The sequence below is a fragment of the Lampris incognitus genome, chromosome 16 (genome assembly GCF_029633865.1).
Source record: "Lampris incognitus isolate fLamInc1 chromosome 16, fLamInc1.hap2, whole genome shotgun sequence".
Classification (NCBI taxonomy): domain Eukaryota; kingdom Metazoa; phylum Chordata; class Actinopteri; order Lampriformes; family Lampridae; genus Lampris; species Lampris incognitus.
Window position 1 is genome coordinate 38760762 of NC_079226.1, and position 17602 is coordinate 38778363.

The 17602-nt window shown below is 48.3% G+C and overlaps 1 protein-coding gene across 1 annotated transcript in view; it reads right to left on the reverse strand.

Annotated features, from left to right (window-relative positions):
* Window positions 1–13583, reverse strand: part of slc8a3 (solute carrier family 8 member 3) — a 120745-nt gene extending 107162 nt beyond the window's left edge. Inside the window, exon 1 of the mRNA XM_056295455.1 lies at window positions 11803–13583. Coding sequence (XP_056151430.1) covers window positions 11803–13583 — 1781 coding nt within the window. The remainder of the gene's footprint in view (window positions 1–11802) is intronic.
* Window positions 13584–17602: the final 4019 nt, after the last annotated feature.

A 17602-nucleotide genomic window follows, 5' to 3' on the forward strand; every position in this document is an offset into this window, starting at 1 on the left:
TACAGCATCCTCAGTCACCTTTACCTCCCTCCTGACCTGCTCTCAGGCTCGCTCGGCGAGGCCTTGTGCGTGTCGGGCGGACGCCGAGCACCGTAAGCGGAAATCACACACGGGACTCGCCGGTTCGAATCCCCGTGTTACCTCCGGCTTGGTCGGGCGTCCCTCCAGACACAACTGGCCGTGTCCTGCGGGTGGGAAGCCGGATGCGGGTATGTGTCCTGGTCGCTGCACTAGCGCCTCCTCTGGTCGGTCAGAGCGCCTGTTCGGGGGGGGGAGGGGGGAACTGGGGGGGAATAGCGTGATCTCCCATGTGCTACGTCTCGTGTTCGGGAATTTGCCGAGACGCTTGCCGCCGCCCATGTGCTTTCCTATTACTGTCTCGGGCAGGAATTTAGTGGGGCAACGGCAGAAAAGAAAAGTGAAAAAACAGAAAGCTATTACCCGGACAGCTTTTCTCACATCTCCCCACAGCCATCAGATGCACACATGCACCTCCCCCCCCCCTGCCCCGCCCCCCGAGGTGCGCTCACTGCAACTTTCGCTCCTCTCACCGCGAGCTGTATTGATTTCTAGGCTCGACGCCGCCGTGCTGTGCCCAGAGGAAGGTGCCCGGGAATACTCGTGACCTTTGTCAAAGTACGCCGGTGGGTGCTGGGGCGGGAGGGGTGCCTTGCTCGGCATCGTGAGCTTACGCCCTGCACCCCTCCTCCGGACACCTCTTCCCTCATCCCTCTTTTAAGAACAAAAACCAGAAAAGCGACCCCACATGAGGAGTGGGACAGAGATGGCCATTGAGGCCACGTGGTTTGTCAGTCACATGGGAATTACCCTTCTGTGACAGAAGGGTACCAGCAAGAGTTAAGGGAAGGTTTACAAGATGGTGGTGAGACAAGCTATGTTGTATGGTTTGGAGACAGTGGCACTGATGAAAAGACAGGAGGTGGAGCTGGAGGGTGGGGCAGAGATGAAGATGCTAAGATTTTCATTGGGAGTGATGAAGAAGGACAGGATTAGGAACGAGTACATTAGAGGGACAGCTCAGGTTGGACGGTTTGGAGACAAAGCAAGAGAGACAAGACTGAGATGGCTTGGACATGTGTGGAGGAGAGATGCTGGGTATATTGGGAGAAGGATGCTGAACATGGAGCTGCCAGGGAAGAGGAGAAGAGGAAGGCCAAAGAGGAGGTTTATGGATGTGGTGAGGGAGGACATGCAGGTGGCTGGTGTGACAGAGGAAGACGCAGAAGACAGGAAGAGGTGGAAACGGATGATCCGCTGTGGCACCCCCTAACGGGAGCAGCCAAAAGTAGTAGTAGTAGTAGTTGTAGTAGTAGTAGTAGTATAATGTGCTACTGATAAAATGTTGTAGCGAATTCAGGGGGCAGCCGGGAACCGCCACAGCCGGGACGCAAACCCGAGTCTTCTGCACCACGGGCGGACTACATTAACCAGTCAACTAACGGGTCCGACCCGTTAGCCAATGGGCTAGCGAGTCCAGTCATCCGTGGTCGTTACAACATGTTTAAGTACGAAGCCAAACGCAGTCTCCGGTCAGAATAAAGTTTTCTTCTGTCGTGAGAAAAGTCAAGGAGCAGCAGTTACTTTGCCTGCAGGGGCAGAGTGTTTGTTCCATCCATCCATCCATTATCCAAGCCACTTCCTCCAATCAGGGTCGCGGGGATACTGGATGCTGGAGCCCTGGACAGGCCGCCAGGCCATCACAGGACACACACACACACACACACACACACAGATTCACACCTAGGGACAATTCAGTACGGCCGATTCACCTGACCTGCATGTCTTTGGACTGTGGGAGGAAACCAGAGCCCCCAGAGGAAACCCACGCAGACACGGGGAGAACATGCAAACTCCACACAGAGGACGACCCCCCAAGGTTGGACTACCCCGGGGCTCGAACCCCAGGACCGTTTTGCTGTGAGGCGACCGCCCTAACCACTGCAGCACCGTGCCGCCACTGTTTGTTCCAAATTGCTAAAAACCAATCAAAGATGATTCATTCTGCTGGGAAAAGTGCCTCAAGTTCACCGCTCAAAACCTCAAATATACAGAGGCTGTTAGGAGGGAACATTTTATCAAATAAAAAGGACCTCCATCTATCTCTTTTTTTTATTGGAAAGAAATCAAACACAAACGCACTGCTTATTTTGTGCAAATGCCTTCCACGGGCATTCTCGCTCACCCCGCAGTCGAGACTGATGTACTTACCTAAATCCTGACCCGGTTAGGCCGCAGACATTTAGGGAGCATGAATATACAGTGCGATTGGATTTACACACACACACACACACACACACACACACACACACACACACCAACACACACACACACACGTTATGAGGGAGCCGGCAGGCCGGCAACACACCCTTCACTGAATTGTGTTATAAATAAGCTTTCACTTAATTGCTTCCCTCAACTGGAGGAACAAACGCAGGGCAGCATGTTTTATCACCACTCAAAACTGGTGTGTGTGTGTGTGTGTGTGTGTGTGTGTGTGTGTGTGTGTGTGTGTGTGTGTGTGTGTGTGTGTGTGTGTGTGTGTGTCTGTGTGTGTGAACTAGGTTTTTCTATCCTAATGGGGGACGAAAAACCAGAGACTACCTACCCTGTGGGGACATTTTATGGGTCCCCATGAGGAAAGGGGTGTATTTCAGGGTCAGGACCTGGGTTTAGGGTTCAGGTTAGAATCAGGGTTAGGTTCAGGTCAGGGTTAGGTTAAGGTCAGGGTTAGGTTAAGGTCAGGTTCAGGTCAGGGTTAGGTTCAGGTCAGGGTTAGGTTCAGGTCAGGGTTAGGTTCAGGTCAGGGTTAGGTTAAGGTCAGGGTTAGGTTCAGGCAGGGTTAGGTTAAGGTCAGGGTTAGGTTCAGGTCAGGGTTAGGTTAAGGTCAGGGTTAGGTTCAGGTCAGGGTTAGGTTAAGGTCAGGGTTAGGTTCAGGTCAGGGTTAGGTTAAGGTCAGGGTTAGGTTCAGGTCAGGGTTAGGTTCAGGTCAGGGTTAGGTTAGAATCAGGGTTAGGTTCAGGTCGGGGTTAGGTTCAGGTCAGGGTTAGGTTCAGGTCAGGGTTAGGTTAAGGTCAGGGTTAGGTTAGAATCAGGGTTAGGTTAAGGTCAGGGTTAGGTTAAGGTCACGGTTAGGTTCAGGTCAGGGTTAGGTTCAGGTCAGGGTTAGGTTCAGGTCAGGGTTAGGTTAAGGTTAGAATCAGGGTTAGGTTCAGGTCAGGGATAGGTTCAGGTCAGGGTTAGGTTAAGGTTAGAATCAGGGTTAGGTTAAGGTCAGGGTTAGGTTCAGGTCAGGGTTAGGTAAGGTCAGGGTTAGGGTCAGGTCAGAGTTAGGGTCAGGTTAGAATCAGGGTTAGGTTAAGGTCAGGGGTTAGGTTCAGGTCAGGGTTAGGGTCAGGTCAGGGTTAGGGTCAGGTTAGAATCAGGGTTAGGTTAAGGTCAGGGTTAGGTTCAGGTCAGGGTTAGGTTCAGGTCAGGGTTAGGTTAGAATCAGGGTTAGGTTAAGGTCAGGGTTAGGTTAAGGTCAGGGTTAGGTTCAGGTCAGGGTTAGGTTCAGGTCAGGGTTAGGTTCAGGTTCAGGTTAGACATGATGAGTAAAGTTAGAGTTAAGGACTAGGGGATGAATGTAGTAAATGAGGGGTCCCCACAAGGATAGGGTGACATGGTGTGTGTGTGTGTGTGTGTGTGTGTGTGTGTGTGTGTGTGTGTGTGTGTGTGCACGAAGGCGGCAGTAATTTCTGGGAGCAGAAAGCGGATGACGGCGGATGGAAAGGTGGTACCCCGCCCCCTGCACAGGCTGATAAGAGATGGAGCAGCTCCATACAGCTACTGACCCGAGTTCACAGCCTCCTGTGGCTTCGCAGAATAATTTAATGCAATCTTCACGCCAATAATTACCACGGAGGCTGTAAGCAGTGCCATATTACCCCACATTACGGCCCCCGCCTTTCCGAATGAAGTCCTTCGCTCCACTCGCTCGCTTAAAACTTTTTCTTTTTGGTTGCTGGTAGTTTTGCCGGTGCCGGTGTTTAACGATGACGTAATAAACTTAATAAAGCACCTTTCAGAACAACTGCAGCAAAGTGTTTTACATCCGAGAGCACTCGACCTGATGATGATGATGATGATGATGATGATGATGGTGGTGGTGGTGGTGGTGTGCTTAACAAAGCAGGAAAAGGTGAAATATACATGGATGAAACAACAGAAGAGCGAAAAGTGGGGCGCCCAGGTGGCATAGCGGTCTATTCTGTTGCCTACCAACATGGGGGATCGCCGGTTCGAATCCCCGTGTTACCTCCGGCTTGGTCGGGCGTCCCTACAGACACAATTGGCCGTGTCTGCGGGTGGAAGCCGGATGTGGGTATGTGTCCTAGCTCCTCCTCTGGTTGATCAGCGCGTCTGTTTTGGGGGGGGGGGGGGAGTAGCGTGATCCTCCCACGTGCTACGTCCCCCTGGCGAAATTCCTCACTGTCAGGTGGAAAGGAGCGGCTGGAAACTCCACGTGTATGGGAGGAGGCACGTGGTAGTCTGCAGCCCCCCTCGGATCGGCAGAGGCGGTGGAGCAGCGGCCGGGGGCGGCTCGGGAGAGTGGGGTAATTGGCCAAATTCAATTGGGGAGAAAAGGGGAGGGGGGGGGGGGAGAGTACAAAATGTGAATTTGAAGACATACAAAAGGGCAAGAAACGAACGCAATACAAGAATAAAAGGGCTTGCAAATGGCCGTGAAGTCTGTAAAAGTGGGATTTTGAGCTTTAACATTTCAAACCGTGCAGCGGGAGCAGGAGTGCGGGCTGAATAAGGAGATAGACGCTGGAGGCGGACTTGGCCAGAGAGCCGGCGGTGCGGCGGCCTGCTCGGGTTGGCTGCAAGGTTTATTCCGGGGCAGGCCGGAGACTGCTGGCAGGGAAAAGCTCAGCCGTCAGCAGGACCAAGGATAAATGTGGACATGTGTTCAGCCCGCCGGCGAGCCAGGCAAGGTGACGTCTACACATTCTCCACATGCGTGTGAAGGTTGGGGGGTACGGTGGCTCAAGAGTGGTCAGGGTAAGGTTAAAACCATACCTCTTGTCGTGACCAGAGGATAACCCACTATATATATAACCGGATACCCGATGCGATTCATAAAACCATGTGCTGGGGAGTCATGCTCACACAGCCCTGCCGCGTTCCCCCCATTAGATGATTCCAGCCCGTTCGCCACACACCGTACGTTTGTTTAGGAATTCAGAGGCGCCTAGTTGAACATCCGCCTCTCGGGAGACGGCGTTTCTCCACCTGACAGCTGTGTTGTCTTCCCTGGGTCAAAAGGAAGAGAGGTCCCCCTCCCCCCCAAACCCGTTTAGCCATTCATTATTCCAGGCAGCTAACGCACTCTTCCTGAACCATCTGGAAATATCCTGTCCGTGCCACTCCCGGCTGCAAAGCGTTTTACGCCAAACAAGTCTCCACCTTAAGTAGGCTTCATCTTAAGTAGGCTAGGCCATAATAGCCTACTTAAGATACTTTTTAAGACGCTCGTGCTGCCTTGAGGGCGGCACGGTGGCGCGGTGGTTAGTGCGGTCGCCTCATAGCAAGAAGGTCCCGGGTTCGAGGCCCGGGGTAGTCCAACCTTGCTGGGTCATTGGCGGTTGTCCTCTGTGTGGAGTTTGCATGTTCTCCCCGTGTCTGCGTGGGTTTCCTCCGGGCGCTCCGGTTTCCTGCCACAGTCCAAAGACATGTAGGTCAGGTGACTCGGCTGTACGGAATTGTCCCTAGGTGTGTGTGGGCCCTGTGATGGCCTGGCGGCCTGTCCAGGGTGTCTCTCCCCGCCTGCCGCCAAATGACTGCTGGGATAGGCTCCCGCATCGCCGCGACCCTGAGAGCAGGATAAGCGGTTCAGATAATGGATGGATGGATGGTGCTGCCTTGATGAACTTTCTATCCATTAGCTCACAGCCGCCACCGCCACAGAAAAAAAAAACTATTAAACTTCACCCTTGATGCTAAGAACTATTGTCAGGCCAAGATGTGAAGTGACGTATTCCAGGACGGTCATAAATTCTCACCGCGGTTGACAACAATGGACCCTAAGTGTGTCACAAGAGACTGAGCGGCAGTATCTCGTAAAGCGGGCGGCGAGGCGGCGTAAGGGAACCGAGGCAGAATGCTGCCTAATTGTCCTAAAGGACATCAGAAAGGGTCCCTACCCTTTAGTCAGGGAGCTCCGCTCTCGTTTAGTCGGAGCGAATAATGAAGAGGAGACCGCCTGAACCTCGTGCCGAGGAGGGGAATCCTCGTGTTTGTTTGCGCGTCTGTTTTCCCAGCTACCTCTAAATGGGAATCCACACGACCGCTGTCGGTCTCCAGCCAAGCCAGCAATTACATGTGGCTCACAAAGCCGCCGGCAGCGAGTAAATCCTATATATTTCCGCGTCCTGACCGTGAGCACAACCCCGAGGGGAGCTTTCAAGGCAGCGGAAGAAACATCAGCGTTATTAAGCCTTTAATGAATATTCTAAACATTCATTCCCTTTCATTTTTTCCCCCCCTCTCAGAATGGAAATGTTCTCATGAATCTTCTAGTACCCCCTTCTTGATGAAGCTGTCACTTCAGCTGCTCCTCTTTGTCTTTCCCTTTTTTCTGTGAATGCGCGCGGAATCGAATTCATCACTATCCCACGGTAATTATGGAAATCTCCGGTGATTGTTGGGGAGGTGGTCTCGGCTGCCGCTGTGTAAAGCATCCATGCGCCTCGGGGGCATCAGGGGTGTGTGTGTGTGGGGGGGGGTCACATAAATTTTTGTGTGTGTTCATGCACATGAACAATCTGCAATGCTTTACAGCTTAATTGAATAGTAGCTCACATGATTGTGCGTGCTTATCTACACGGCATTCATCAGTACTCCACATACATTATTCAATGCCGAATTTTCAATTCATTTGATTTACTTTTATGAATCCCCCAGGAGAAAGAAAAACCTCTTTTCTTCTTCTGGTTGGGGCATAGGGTTAGACAGCTGGCACGGCACCCGCGTGGAGCAGGCACAAATTAAGCAGATTACTCAAAAGTACCTCTGTAAGTTCAGCCGCAAACAGGCTCCCCCCTCGTTCGAAAGACCGTCTCGCCAAGCAATAGGCATTTCTTTTGAAACCTATGGGAGATCCTGTTGTTCCCTGCATAACTCATACTGTGCCCAGGGAAAATGTTCTCACCAAAACAACCAACACGATCTGATCTTTACAATATGATCTATGATGGAATATGGGATAATTTATGATGTGACACATGTGATAAACGAATGTCTAATAAACGAATGTTATTAACGAAAACTGTCAAGTGTCATAATTCATTCATCAATCCATTCAATCCATTCATCAAGCTTCTTTGCCAATGTGTGCATTAAACGCTCAGTACTCAAGCGCCTCAGGGTAAACCCCGTTCCGCGCCTTAAGGCTAACATTGACCATGTTAGGTGTAGTGCCTTCCTTGACCACTGAAAGGATTAGCCGGAAGTCTCCACAAAGCATCGTTGGAATGCCTCTTCCGCAAATAAATAAAAAATTTTACTTGGTTTTTGAAATATTTTTTGAACTGTGCAATCCCTGGAAAGTGCTGATTATAAAGATACCTTTCTTCTTGTTCTACAATGAGTATTTCTGGAGTTTTAAGCGAACATACAAACATACAGTCTTGGCTGCCGCCGCCGCACATTGCCATAAAATAAACCCAATTTCGCAAATAAATCAAATATTTTTTACTTGGTTTCTGAAATATTTTTCAAACTGTGCAATCCCTGGAAAGTGCTGATCCTAAAGATACCTTTCTTTTTGTTCTACAATGAGTATTTCTGGAGTTTTAAGTGAACATACAAACATACAGTCTTGGCTGCCGCCGCCGCACATTGCCATAAAATAAACTCAATTTCGCAAATAAATCAAATATTTTTTACTTGGTCTCTGAAATATTTTTCAAACTGTGCAATCCCTGTAAAGTGCTGATTATAAAGATACCTTTCTTCTTGTTCTACAATGAGTATTTCTGGAGTTTTAAGCGAACATACAAACATACAGTCTTGGCTGCTGCCGCCGCACATTGCCATAAAATAAACTCAATTTCGCAAATAAATCAAATATTTTTTACTTGGTTTTTGAAATATTTTTCAAACTGTGCAATCCTTGGAAAGTGCTGATTATAAAGATACCTTTCTTTTTGTTCTACAACGAGTATTTCTGGAGTTTTAAGCGAACATACAAACATACAGTCTTGGCTGCCGCCGCCGCACATTGCCATAAAATAAACTCAATTTCGCAAATAAATCAAATATTTTTTACTTGGTTTCTGAAATATTTTTCAAACTGTGCAATCCCTGTAAAGTGCTGATCCTAAAGATACCTTTCTTTTTGTTCAACAATGAGTATTTCTGGAGTTTTGAGTGAACAAACAAACATACCCTCTCACTTATATATATATATATATATATATATATATATATATATATATATGTGTGTGTGTGTGTGTGTGTGTGTGTGTGTGTGTGTGTGTGTAGGAAAAACTAATCCACACCAGGGATTAACAGGAAAAATCCATAGTATTTTTCCTACATCTATCTTAATATTCCGCTCATGTGTTGAGTACTCTTACCAACGCCATTGATGGCTTCCAGAAAAAAACGCTATATATAGTATATATATATATATATATATATATATATATATATATATATATATATGCGTGTGTGTGTGTGTGTGTTTGTGTGTCCCTATACTTTCACTACAACCTCTCTCCCTCCACCCATGTTACGCAGACAAATTACATTTACTGTACTGATTCAAGTGTTTGCTATTGCCTTTTCTATATTATTACAACCTTCATGGGTGAATACTTTGCAAAGTTACTGGAATCGCTCCAAATGGCAGCGTTTTATATTGACAGCTATGACAAAGTGGCCGTCTGATTTTAGTCCAGATCACAACTCAGAATATTTGACCTGTGACAGCTGCTCAACCTGACACGTCATCGACAACTTGTACTTTGATTACCACACAATTCTAGGCAGGGTGTCAGCTCATCACAAACATCTGATTCAGAAATGGACAGCGCTGCAAGAGAACTGGCCTGGATTTACTTGGCGTGGCTCATTCCTGTTTATTTGGAACAGCTTGGCATGATGAGCATTGACCCCCCAAAATACTAGCATTCATGTCTCCACGTGTCCTTACATCCTTAATACAGACAGATCTGGATGAGAAAAGTGCAGAATTAATCTAGCACAGACCCTTCGTGTTTATCTGAAACGGTCAGAGGCGATAATTATCTGACCACAGCATCTGATTCTTCTCAGTGTTTGCTGCTGTTTATCAATTCACAGTGTGTCAACTTCTGCACTCTTACACCCCGGAGCAGTGCAGTGTAGGAGAATCAAACTCGCAGCACAATGCCCAACACAATGAGCAGATCAATAGACCAAGATTCCTTCACAATGCCTACAACATCACAGCACTCTCCTAATAATAGTGTCTCTTTCCGTCTCTCCTCTATCCTCCCAGCAGCACCCCAGCCCTGGACCAAAAGCATACCTCACCTCACACACGAGTAAAGTGGAGCCTCCGGGAGGCGCTCCAAAGGCCCCCGGAGCCCGCTGATTACTCAGACCTACTCAGACTCACTGATTTCCTGGACTGCCCCAACCCCTAGGGGTCCAAATCCTGGAGCACAGACCCTGCCAGTCAGCGAGCACATTCTGAGTGGGTCCCCACTGTTGGGGGTGGGGGGTGGGGGTGGGGGTCATTGACACATGTCACTTTGATTTAGCCCCTGCACTCTAACATGTGAGACATCCAATCTGTGAAAGAAACAAATTGATATTTCTCATGGAGCATCCTCTCAAACCACATAGTGGCAGATCGTGGTGTGGGAAAAATGACAGCAACATGATACAACATATGTCAGGTTCACTCCAAGGTAAAATATCCACTCTTTGAAGAAAAAAAAAGTCATCTGCTCTCATGCAAATGTAAGCTAGAATAAGAGGAAAACATTTCATAGGTTACTGTTCTCATAATGATGATTCATACAAAATAGACGTGTTGTGAGGATTGGTTTTGAAATACTGTCTGATGAATATCAGGTTTAAGATTTGGCCAAAATGGGGCGTCCAGGTAGCGTAGTGGTCTATTCCGTTGCCTACCAACACGGGGATCGCTGATTCGAATCCCCGTGTTACCTCCGGCTTGGTCGGCTGTCCCTACAGACACAATTGGCCATGTCTGCGGGTGGGAAGCCGGATGTGGGTAAGTGTCCTAGTCGCTGCACTAGTGCATCCTCTGGTTGGTTGGGGCGCCTGGTCAGGGGGGAAGGGGAACTGGGGGGAATAGCGTGATCCTCCCACGCACTACGTCCCCCTGGTGAAACTCCTCACTGTCAGGTAAAAAGAAGCGGCTGGCGACTCCACATGTATCGGAGGAGGAATGTGGTAGTCTGCAGCCCTCCCCGGATCAGCAGAGGGGGTGGAGCAGCGACCAGGACGGCTCAGAAGAGTGGGGTAAAATTGGCCAAGTACAATTGGGGTGAAAAAAAAATTCCGCCAAATGAATATGAAATGTTCTGGAATAGGACCCTGCATATGAGCACTATCGTACTCTTATTTACCTATGTAAATATTATTGCCACAAGGAAAAGCTACGCTGCATTACCATTCTAGTGCACATCCTGTTGTTGTGGCAGTGTGGTGCTGCATGAAAGACATAAATTTGTGTGTATGCTTTAATCAAAAGCATCTCACATCCAAAGTGCAAGCGTTTCAGCATGTCTGGCCCCTTTGGGACTCAAAGGTTTATCTATGGAGTTGTCTGGTAGCGCCGGTTTCTCCCCACCACAGTACACCCGTGATGGTGTAAGTCTGTGTAAGGACCTTGACCTTTATTGCACATCATTTCATCTCTCTCTCGTGCTCTTCTATGTTTCTCAGCTGCTAAACAGTGACAAATACAGCAGGAGTACCATGAAAACAATCTGTTAAAAACAGACAGAAAAGGAAGAACGCTGGGGCTCAACCGAGCACCACAAAACAAATGAGGGGATTAGAGAAGGGGAAGGGGGTTGTTTGAGAACTTCCGTCTCCGTAGCTGTGTGACGAATCCCAGGGTTGAATCCCAATGGCATGCAACACAGGATTGCTATCAAAGTGCTGTGATGAGTGCAAAGTCTCTTGACAGGGAAAACAAGGGGATATAGAGAGTGTACGCCTACGTGCGAGTCATCCTACGGCTAAGGTGAAACGCCATCCCACCACGGATAGAAGAGTGCTTCAGAAATGCATCAAGTGAATTGTGCAAACAGCATGTGAAGTTGTTGCCGACGTCACTGTTGGAGAATGTTATTATTAAATAATGCCAAGGACCAAAGGAGACAAGTCATTATAATGTCTCGACGTAGATGAAAAAGATCTGCATTAAAAACTAACTCTGAATTGAGTTGTGTACCTGCCAAACTAGAAAATACCGTCTGATAATTTCATTGTAGGTTTGATGCTGTCCAATTACCAAAACAAAGCATCAATAACAGCTGGGCGCATATACAAGCAAACACACAGAAACTTAATCATCTATGACTCCAAAAAGCTCTTCACTTTTAATAGCCTCGAGTAATTACAAAAAACAAGCAAATACTGGCTGACAGAATGGGTAATATGGATAGACAAATGAAATGGCCAACGCGCACATTTATACCCAGTTAAAAAAGAGAGTGATTCTGTCCCAACGACAAGCCCAAACTAGTCAAGAAAACAAAAAGGTCCACTTACCAGGTCTCATCGTTTTTAAACTCCAGCTCTCCATAGGTGTCCTCAAAGTCTTCCCCACCTCCTTTGGCCAGTCCCTCCACTGTACGATAGGGAACAATGACTGTCCCCCTCGCTCCAGAAGTCCTCAGCACTTTCACCTCCATAATGCCTATGCTCTCACTCACATGCACCGAGTCGCTCTCAAAAGTGAAGATACCCGAGTGGTCATCATCGAGGATGGTGACGGTGGCCACGGTGGGGAAGCCCAGCATAGCCTTAGGGTATGGTAGACTGTTTGGGGAAAGCACTTCATCTTCTGTCTCCAGTACACGTAGGTTGCTAAGGCGCACAAAAAAGTGCTCATCCTCCTCAAAGATGTCATCATCGATGATGCCAATGCTGATTTCCTTAACCATCTCCCCAGGTTTGAACACCACTGTACCCTCAGTGAATTCGTAGTCAGCCCCAGCATTTGCTGAGCCGTCCTCTGTCTTATAATCCACGTAGATGGTCTTGTTGACATCGCCGCCCTTCCTGGTGATCGTCAGTAGGGCGGCACCACAGTTTTCTAGGCACTGGTAGACAGCAGGCTCAAAAGCAATTCGAGACACATACTCCTCAGGCTCCTCGACATGCACTTCCTGCACGCTGGCGCTCCTCTTAGCCTGCTCTGCTACATGTTTCTTCAGAATATTGCCTGCGCCGGTCATCATCCGTGTCGCCTGAATACGGTAGAAGGCACGGCTCTTTTGCTGGTGAGACAGGGCGTAGTAGTTTGCCATCTCAACCAGTTGGTCCAACTCCTTTTCTGGGTGCTTCTGCTTCAGGTCCTTTAGGATACGAATCATGTCGCGTCGCGACTCGTCCACCTCCTTGCCTTCAATCAGTCCAATAAGATTGCTAGCAGCACCTCCATCCACAAAGTGTGAGTTGACCATCTTGCCATCCATCTCAATTCCTTTGGAACGGTCGGTCTCTGTCTCAATGATGACACCCCTGTGCTTGTCAGTGCGATACTTCTTGTGCATGAACTTGTAGAAGAGCAGCCGTCGGTCAGCCACCCAGGCCAGGATTACACAGATGGGGAAGAAGGCCAGCGTTAGCAGTCCCTCCCAGATTTGGACGACATTGGGCGAGAACACAGCCAGGATCATGTACAGCCAGATATATGCAAAGATGCTCCAGCCTGCCGTGACAAAGAACACTCGGAGGTGTTTGACCTTACGGACCTCTCCTTGGGGAATCACAGACACACAAAGGCCAATGATGATGAACATATTGAAGGCAGCACTGCCCACAATGGTGGAAGGCCCCAGCTCACCAGCTTTGAACTCATGTCCACAGACCTCAATGACAGAGAGCAGGATCTCAGGGGTAGATGAGCCCAAGGCCATGAGGGTGAGGTTGGAGACGGTCTCATTCCACACCCGGATAGTGGTGGTAGTTGTCTCCCCGTTGGGCCTCTTGATAACAACCTCCTTCTCCTGGGATGTGATGACCTCAATTGCTGCCATGAAGCGGTCAGCGATGATCGACACACCCAAGAACATGTAGATAAGAGCCACAAAGTATACAATGACCCGAGCAATCTTGTCTCCCATCGAGGGATCCTCGGGATACCAGATGGGCAGGATGATCCCCGGCTTGCACTTAGAGTTCCCCTCACAAGTGGCATTGCTGGAAGTAAGCGAAGGACTTGGAGTGGTACGGGCCTCCGCACACAGGAAGGCTACAGCTACAAAGACCAACCCCAACCAGCGGCAGGCACATGACCCCGGTTTTACCGGCCTTGAGCCCTCCATGCAACTTCCTTTGTCTCAAGGGTCCTTACCACACTGACGGTCCCTCTGGGATCCAGCACTGAGCTGCACTATTTCTCCACACGCCACCTAAACATAACAGACAGAAAATACAGAGTTCACATCAGGTTTTTCCTCAAAGCGTTCGTCTCTTGTGAGAAATTATAAGCTTTTAACTTAAATTTAGAAAACCAAATACAGAGACGAGAGAGATGTTCAAACAAATGAATAGAACCCATTTTTAACTTTAGTGTAAATTATACCAATTTATTAGAAATAACAAAATCATGGTAATAATTAATGCATCCATAGTTAACTAGACTGAGTTTTTTATTTTACTTATTACATGTATTAGCGACTACAAATAGGTATCATGTGAGAACTGAATAATGAATGTAACAACATAATAAAGTGACAATTCAGCCGCAAAGCTTTACTAAATCATTTCATATTCCCTTTCTTGTAGAATAACCGCGTTATCATACAGGTATGTGAGACCACGCATACATTTCACAGGGAGAAATACACACTGTTTCTGCAGCAGAAAAGACATTTCCTCAATTTATGTGGCCGCGAGTATTCAAATTATGCTTCTATTATGAGAGACTTCAATGAGTTTCTGGCTCCTTCTTTAGAAGCAGCGTAATCACTAGACCTTTTGTTATCTATGCGCGGTGGGCTGGAAAATACTTTCTCATGCTCGGAAATGCACGAGACTTTCAGGTCTGTAAAGCACCGTGTGAACAATGACGATAACATTATTTCGTTTTGCTTAAAATAAAACATGGCTTGTGGGCCCATTTCCAAGCGTTAAAAGTTTATTTTCAGGGGCGTTCGGGTGGCGTGGCGGTCTATTCCGTTGCCCACCAACACGGGGGATCGCCAGTTCGAGTCCCCGTGTTACCTCCAGCTTGGTAGGACGTCCCTACAGACACAATCGGCCGTGTCTGCGGGTGGGAAGGCGGATGTGGGTATGTGTCCTGGTCGCTGCACTAGCACCTCCTCTGGTAGGTAGAGCACCTGTTCGGTGGGGAGGGGGAACTGGGGGAGAAGAGCGTGATCCTCCCATGTGCTCCATCCCCCTGGTGAAACTCCTCACTGTCAGGTGAAAAGACGCGGCTGGCGACTCCACATGTATCGGAGTCTGCAGCCCTCCCCGGATCGGCAGAGGGGGTGAAGCAGTGACCGGGACAGCCCAGAAGAGTGGGGTGATTGGTCAAGTACAATTGGGGAGAAAAAAGGCGGGGGTCCACCAAAAAAAAAAAGCTTGTTTTCAGAACTAGGTGTAGACCGCAGCATCCAATATCGTGAGTTTGAAACTACAATGCGACCTTCTGAAATTTCAGGGGTAATGCACACAGCTCTGAACCAAAACCTCACTCAGCGGGCATGCAATGTTGCCAAACTAAGCACTGTCCAAAATGTTGTACAGGCAGGGGGGGGGGGGAAGCAGAAGGAAAGCAGGAGACCATCGAGAGGCCAACTCAAACAAAAGAGCACAGATAGTCTGCCCAAATCCATTTTAAATTGAGCCCTAAACGCAGCCTTACCACTTCAGAGAGTAGTAATACAATAACAATGCGGACACAAAAGCTCAGGCTAAGCATCTCACACACCTCCTCAACTCCTCTGCAACCGGACTTGGCGGTTCTGGTGCTGGTAACAGAGGCAATGGGAACGTGGAGAACAGTCAACCAGTCCAAACTTGTGAGACGAGAGTTGCTAAAACAGCAGACGTGATGTGTTAATAGAAGCAGCCCCCCCCCCCCAAGCTGCTTCCTCTCTTCCTGTTAAATAGGCCAGGAGGGTGGTCGGGGTCCCACCTTGGGGGCCTCCTTACAGTGGGGCCCGTTAGGCACATGGGGCAGTCAAAGCTCAATTAAAAATTATCTTCCAGCGAGATACGGCCCCTTTCAGTGATAGTTAATTATTCCGTCCACAATGCACGAGAGGATTAAAACTTCATCAGGTTCATACTTGTTTCTCTTCAACTTTGTGGCGCTAAGTGTCGCTCCAGGATTATTATACATTATTTACCTTAAAGTGCATTCTTGTGTTCTTATATTTCTGGTAGGAACACTGGTTTCCACTGGGACCGCCCTTTCTAAAAATGTATGTGCTCCAGAATAAAACATCTATCCATCAATATATAATACACTATACAATATATATATTTCTTATTCGGATCAACTCAGATGGCGTGAAGTATTCTTGAGTACATTCACAGTAAAATACCGTAGCTCATGTGGGAATATATACTTAGACATACTTATACAATCGTGACGGCCTACCGGACATTTTGGTTAACTGACGTTTTTCTCTTTAGGTTTGCTACACAAGCGATAGCGGGCACGTCTGAAGGACTCACGTCAATTTCCGAGCCAAATATTGTCTCTGGGGTAAACAGAGACCTAATGTCCGCAAAAAAACTGGCAAAGATTCTGCCAAAATCTTGGCTTCAAACTCAGGCTGAGGCCTGAAATAGTGGATGAAGGGGATTCATGCCGGGCCCGTCTATTTTGGAATAAAACTGGTGCTTGATATTCGCAACCCAAGAATCTGCAGATTGTGTCAACCAGCACATAATTACTTGGTCTTTGGAGCAATTATAAACTCAGTATCAGTCCATAATGACATTTGCCATTGAAAGGTCATATTTTCCTGAGAGGGGGTTGAATTTTGTAAACAGTGGACGTCTTAAGCTTGGAATGACACATCAGCTGTAAAAAAAAAGAAAGAGGGACGGATGAGTTTTGCTGCAGGGGAGACTGATGCTGCAGACGGAAGAGAGGGGCTGACGGAGTTCAGCGGAGGGGTGAAGGTATGCGTAAAGTGAAAATGAAACTGAATTAGACCGGCAAAGCCATTTATGGACAGGAGTTAGCAACGCAACCGCTACGAATCACAGTTACAGGACGAGGTTTTGAGTTCAAACTTGTCGTAAATGGAAGGCAAAAAAGTTTCATGCATTGAGCAGCTTTTGTTATTTCCGGTCTTTTTTTGGGGGGGGGGTCCCCCTTTTTCTCCTCAATTGTACTTGGCCAATTACCCCACTCTTCCGAGCCGTCCTGCAGACTACCGCATGCCTCCTCCCATACATGTGGAGTTGCCAGCCGCTTCTTTTCACCTGACAGTGAGGAGTTTCACCAGGGGGACGTAGCGTGTGGGAGGATCATGCTACCCCCCCCCCCGAACAGGCGCCCCGGCCAACCAGAGGAGGCGCTAGTGCAGCGCCCAGGACACATACCCACATCCGGCTTCCCACCCGCAGACACGGCCAATTGTGTCTGTAGGGACGACTGACCAAGCCGGAGGTAACATGGGGATTCGAACCGGCGATCCCTGTGTTGGTAGGCAGTAGAATAGACCGCTACACTACCTGGACACTCCATTATTTTCAGTCCTTAAGAGAAATTCAGCGGCTGGACAAAGAAAGAAAAATACAGTATAATGGAAAAAAGACAGATTTGAAGTTTGAGGTTCTTCCCTCATCGAGACCAACGTGGGCTAATCTCAAAATGACGTGACGGAGGTTTTCCGCAGGGTGCCTGGATCCAGTTATTACGATACACTGTCCATTCATCATAACAATGATGTTGTGAACTCTTAGTTCAGGTAAGAGAAGATAAAAAAAAAAACCCCACCAAAACAGCAACTACATGCTATAGATCCTGGGCAGTAGTACAAATACATTTCTGGGGGTTTCACCATTTGCTCCTGTTTCAAAATGACAGCAATGCCGACCCAGTGCCCACTCTCTCTCTCTCTCTCTTCCTGTCTCTCTCGCTCTCTCTCGCTCTCTCATTATTACTACGTGGTGGCTAGCCAGGGAGGTTGGGTATAAACTGCAGAGAGGCAGAAGAATCCAGGGATCCCCCATGAGACATGAGCCAAACCAGGAGCGGGAACGACCGAAGGCACAACAACCCACGAAAACGCCTCTCGGTGACGGGGGCAAACCCAACTCGTATCAAACAAGTTGATTTGCCAGGGAATTTTTGGTCACGAGCTTCCAAGGCCGA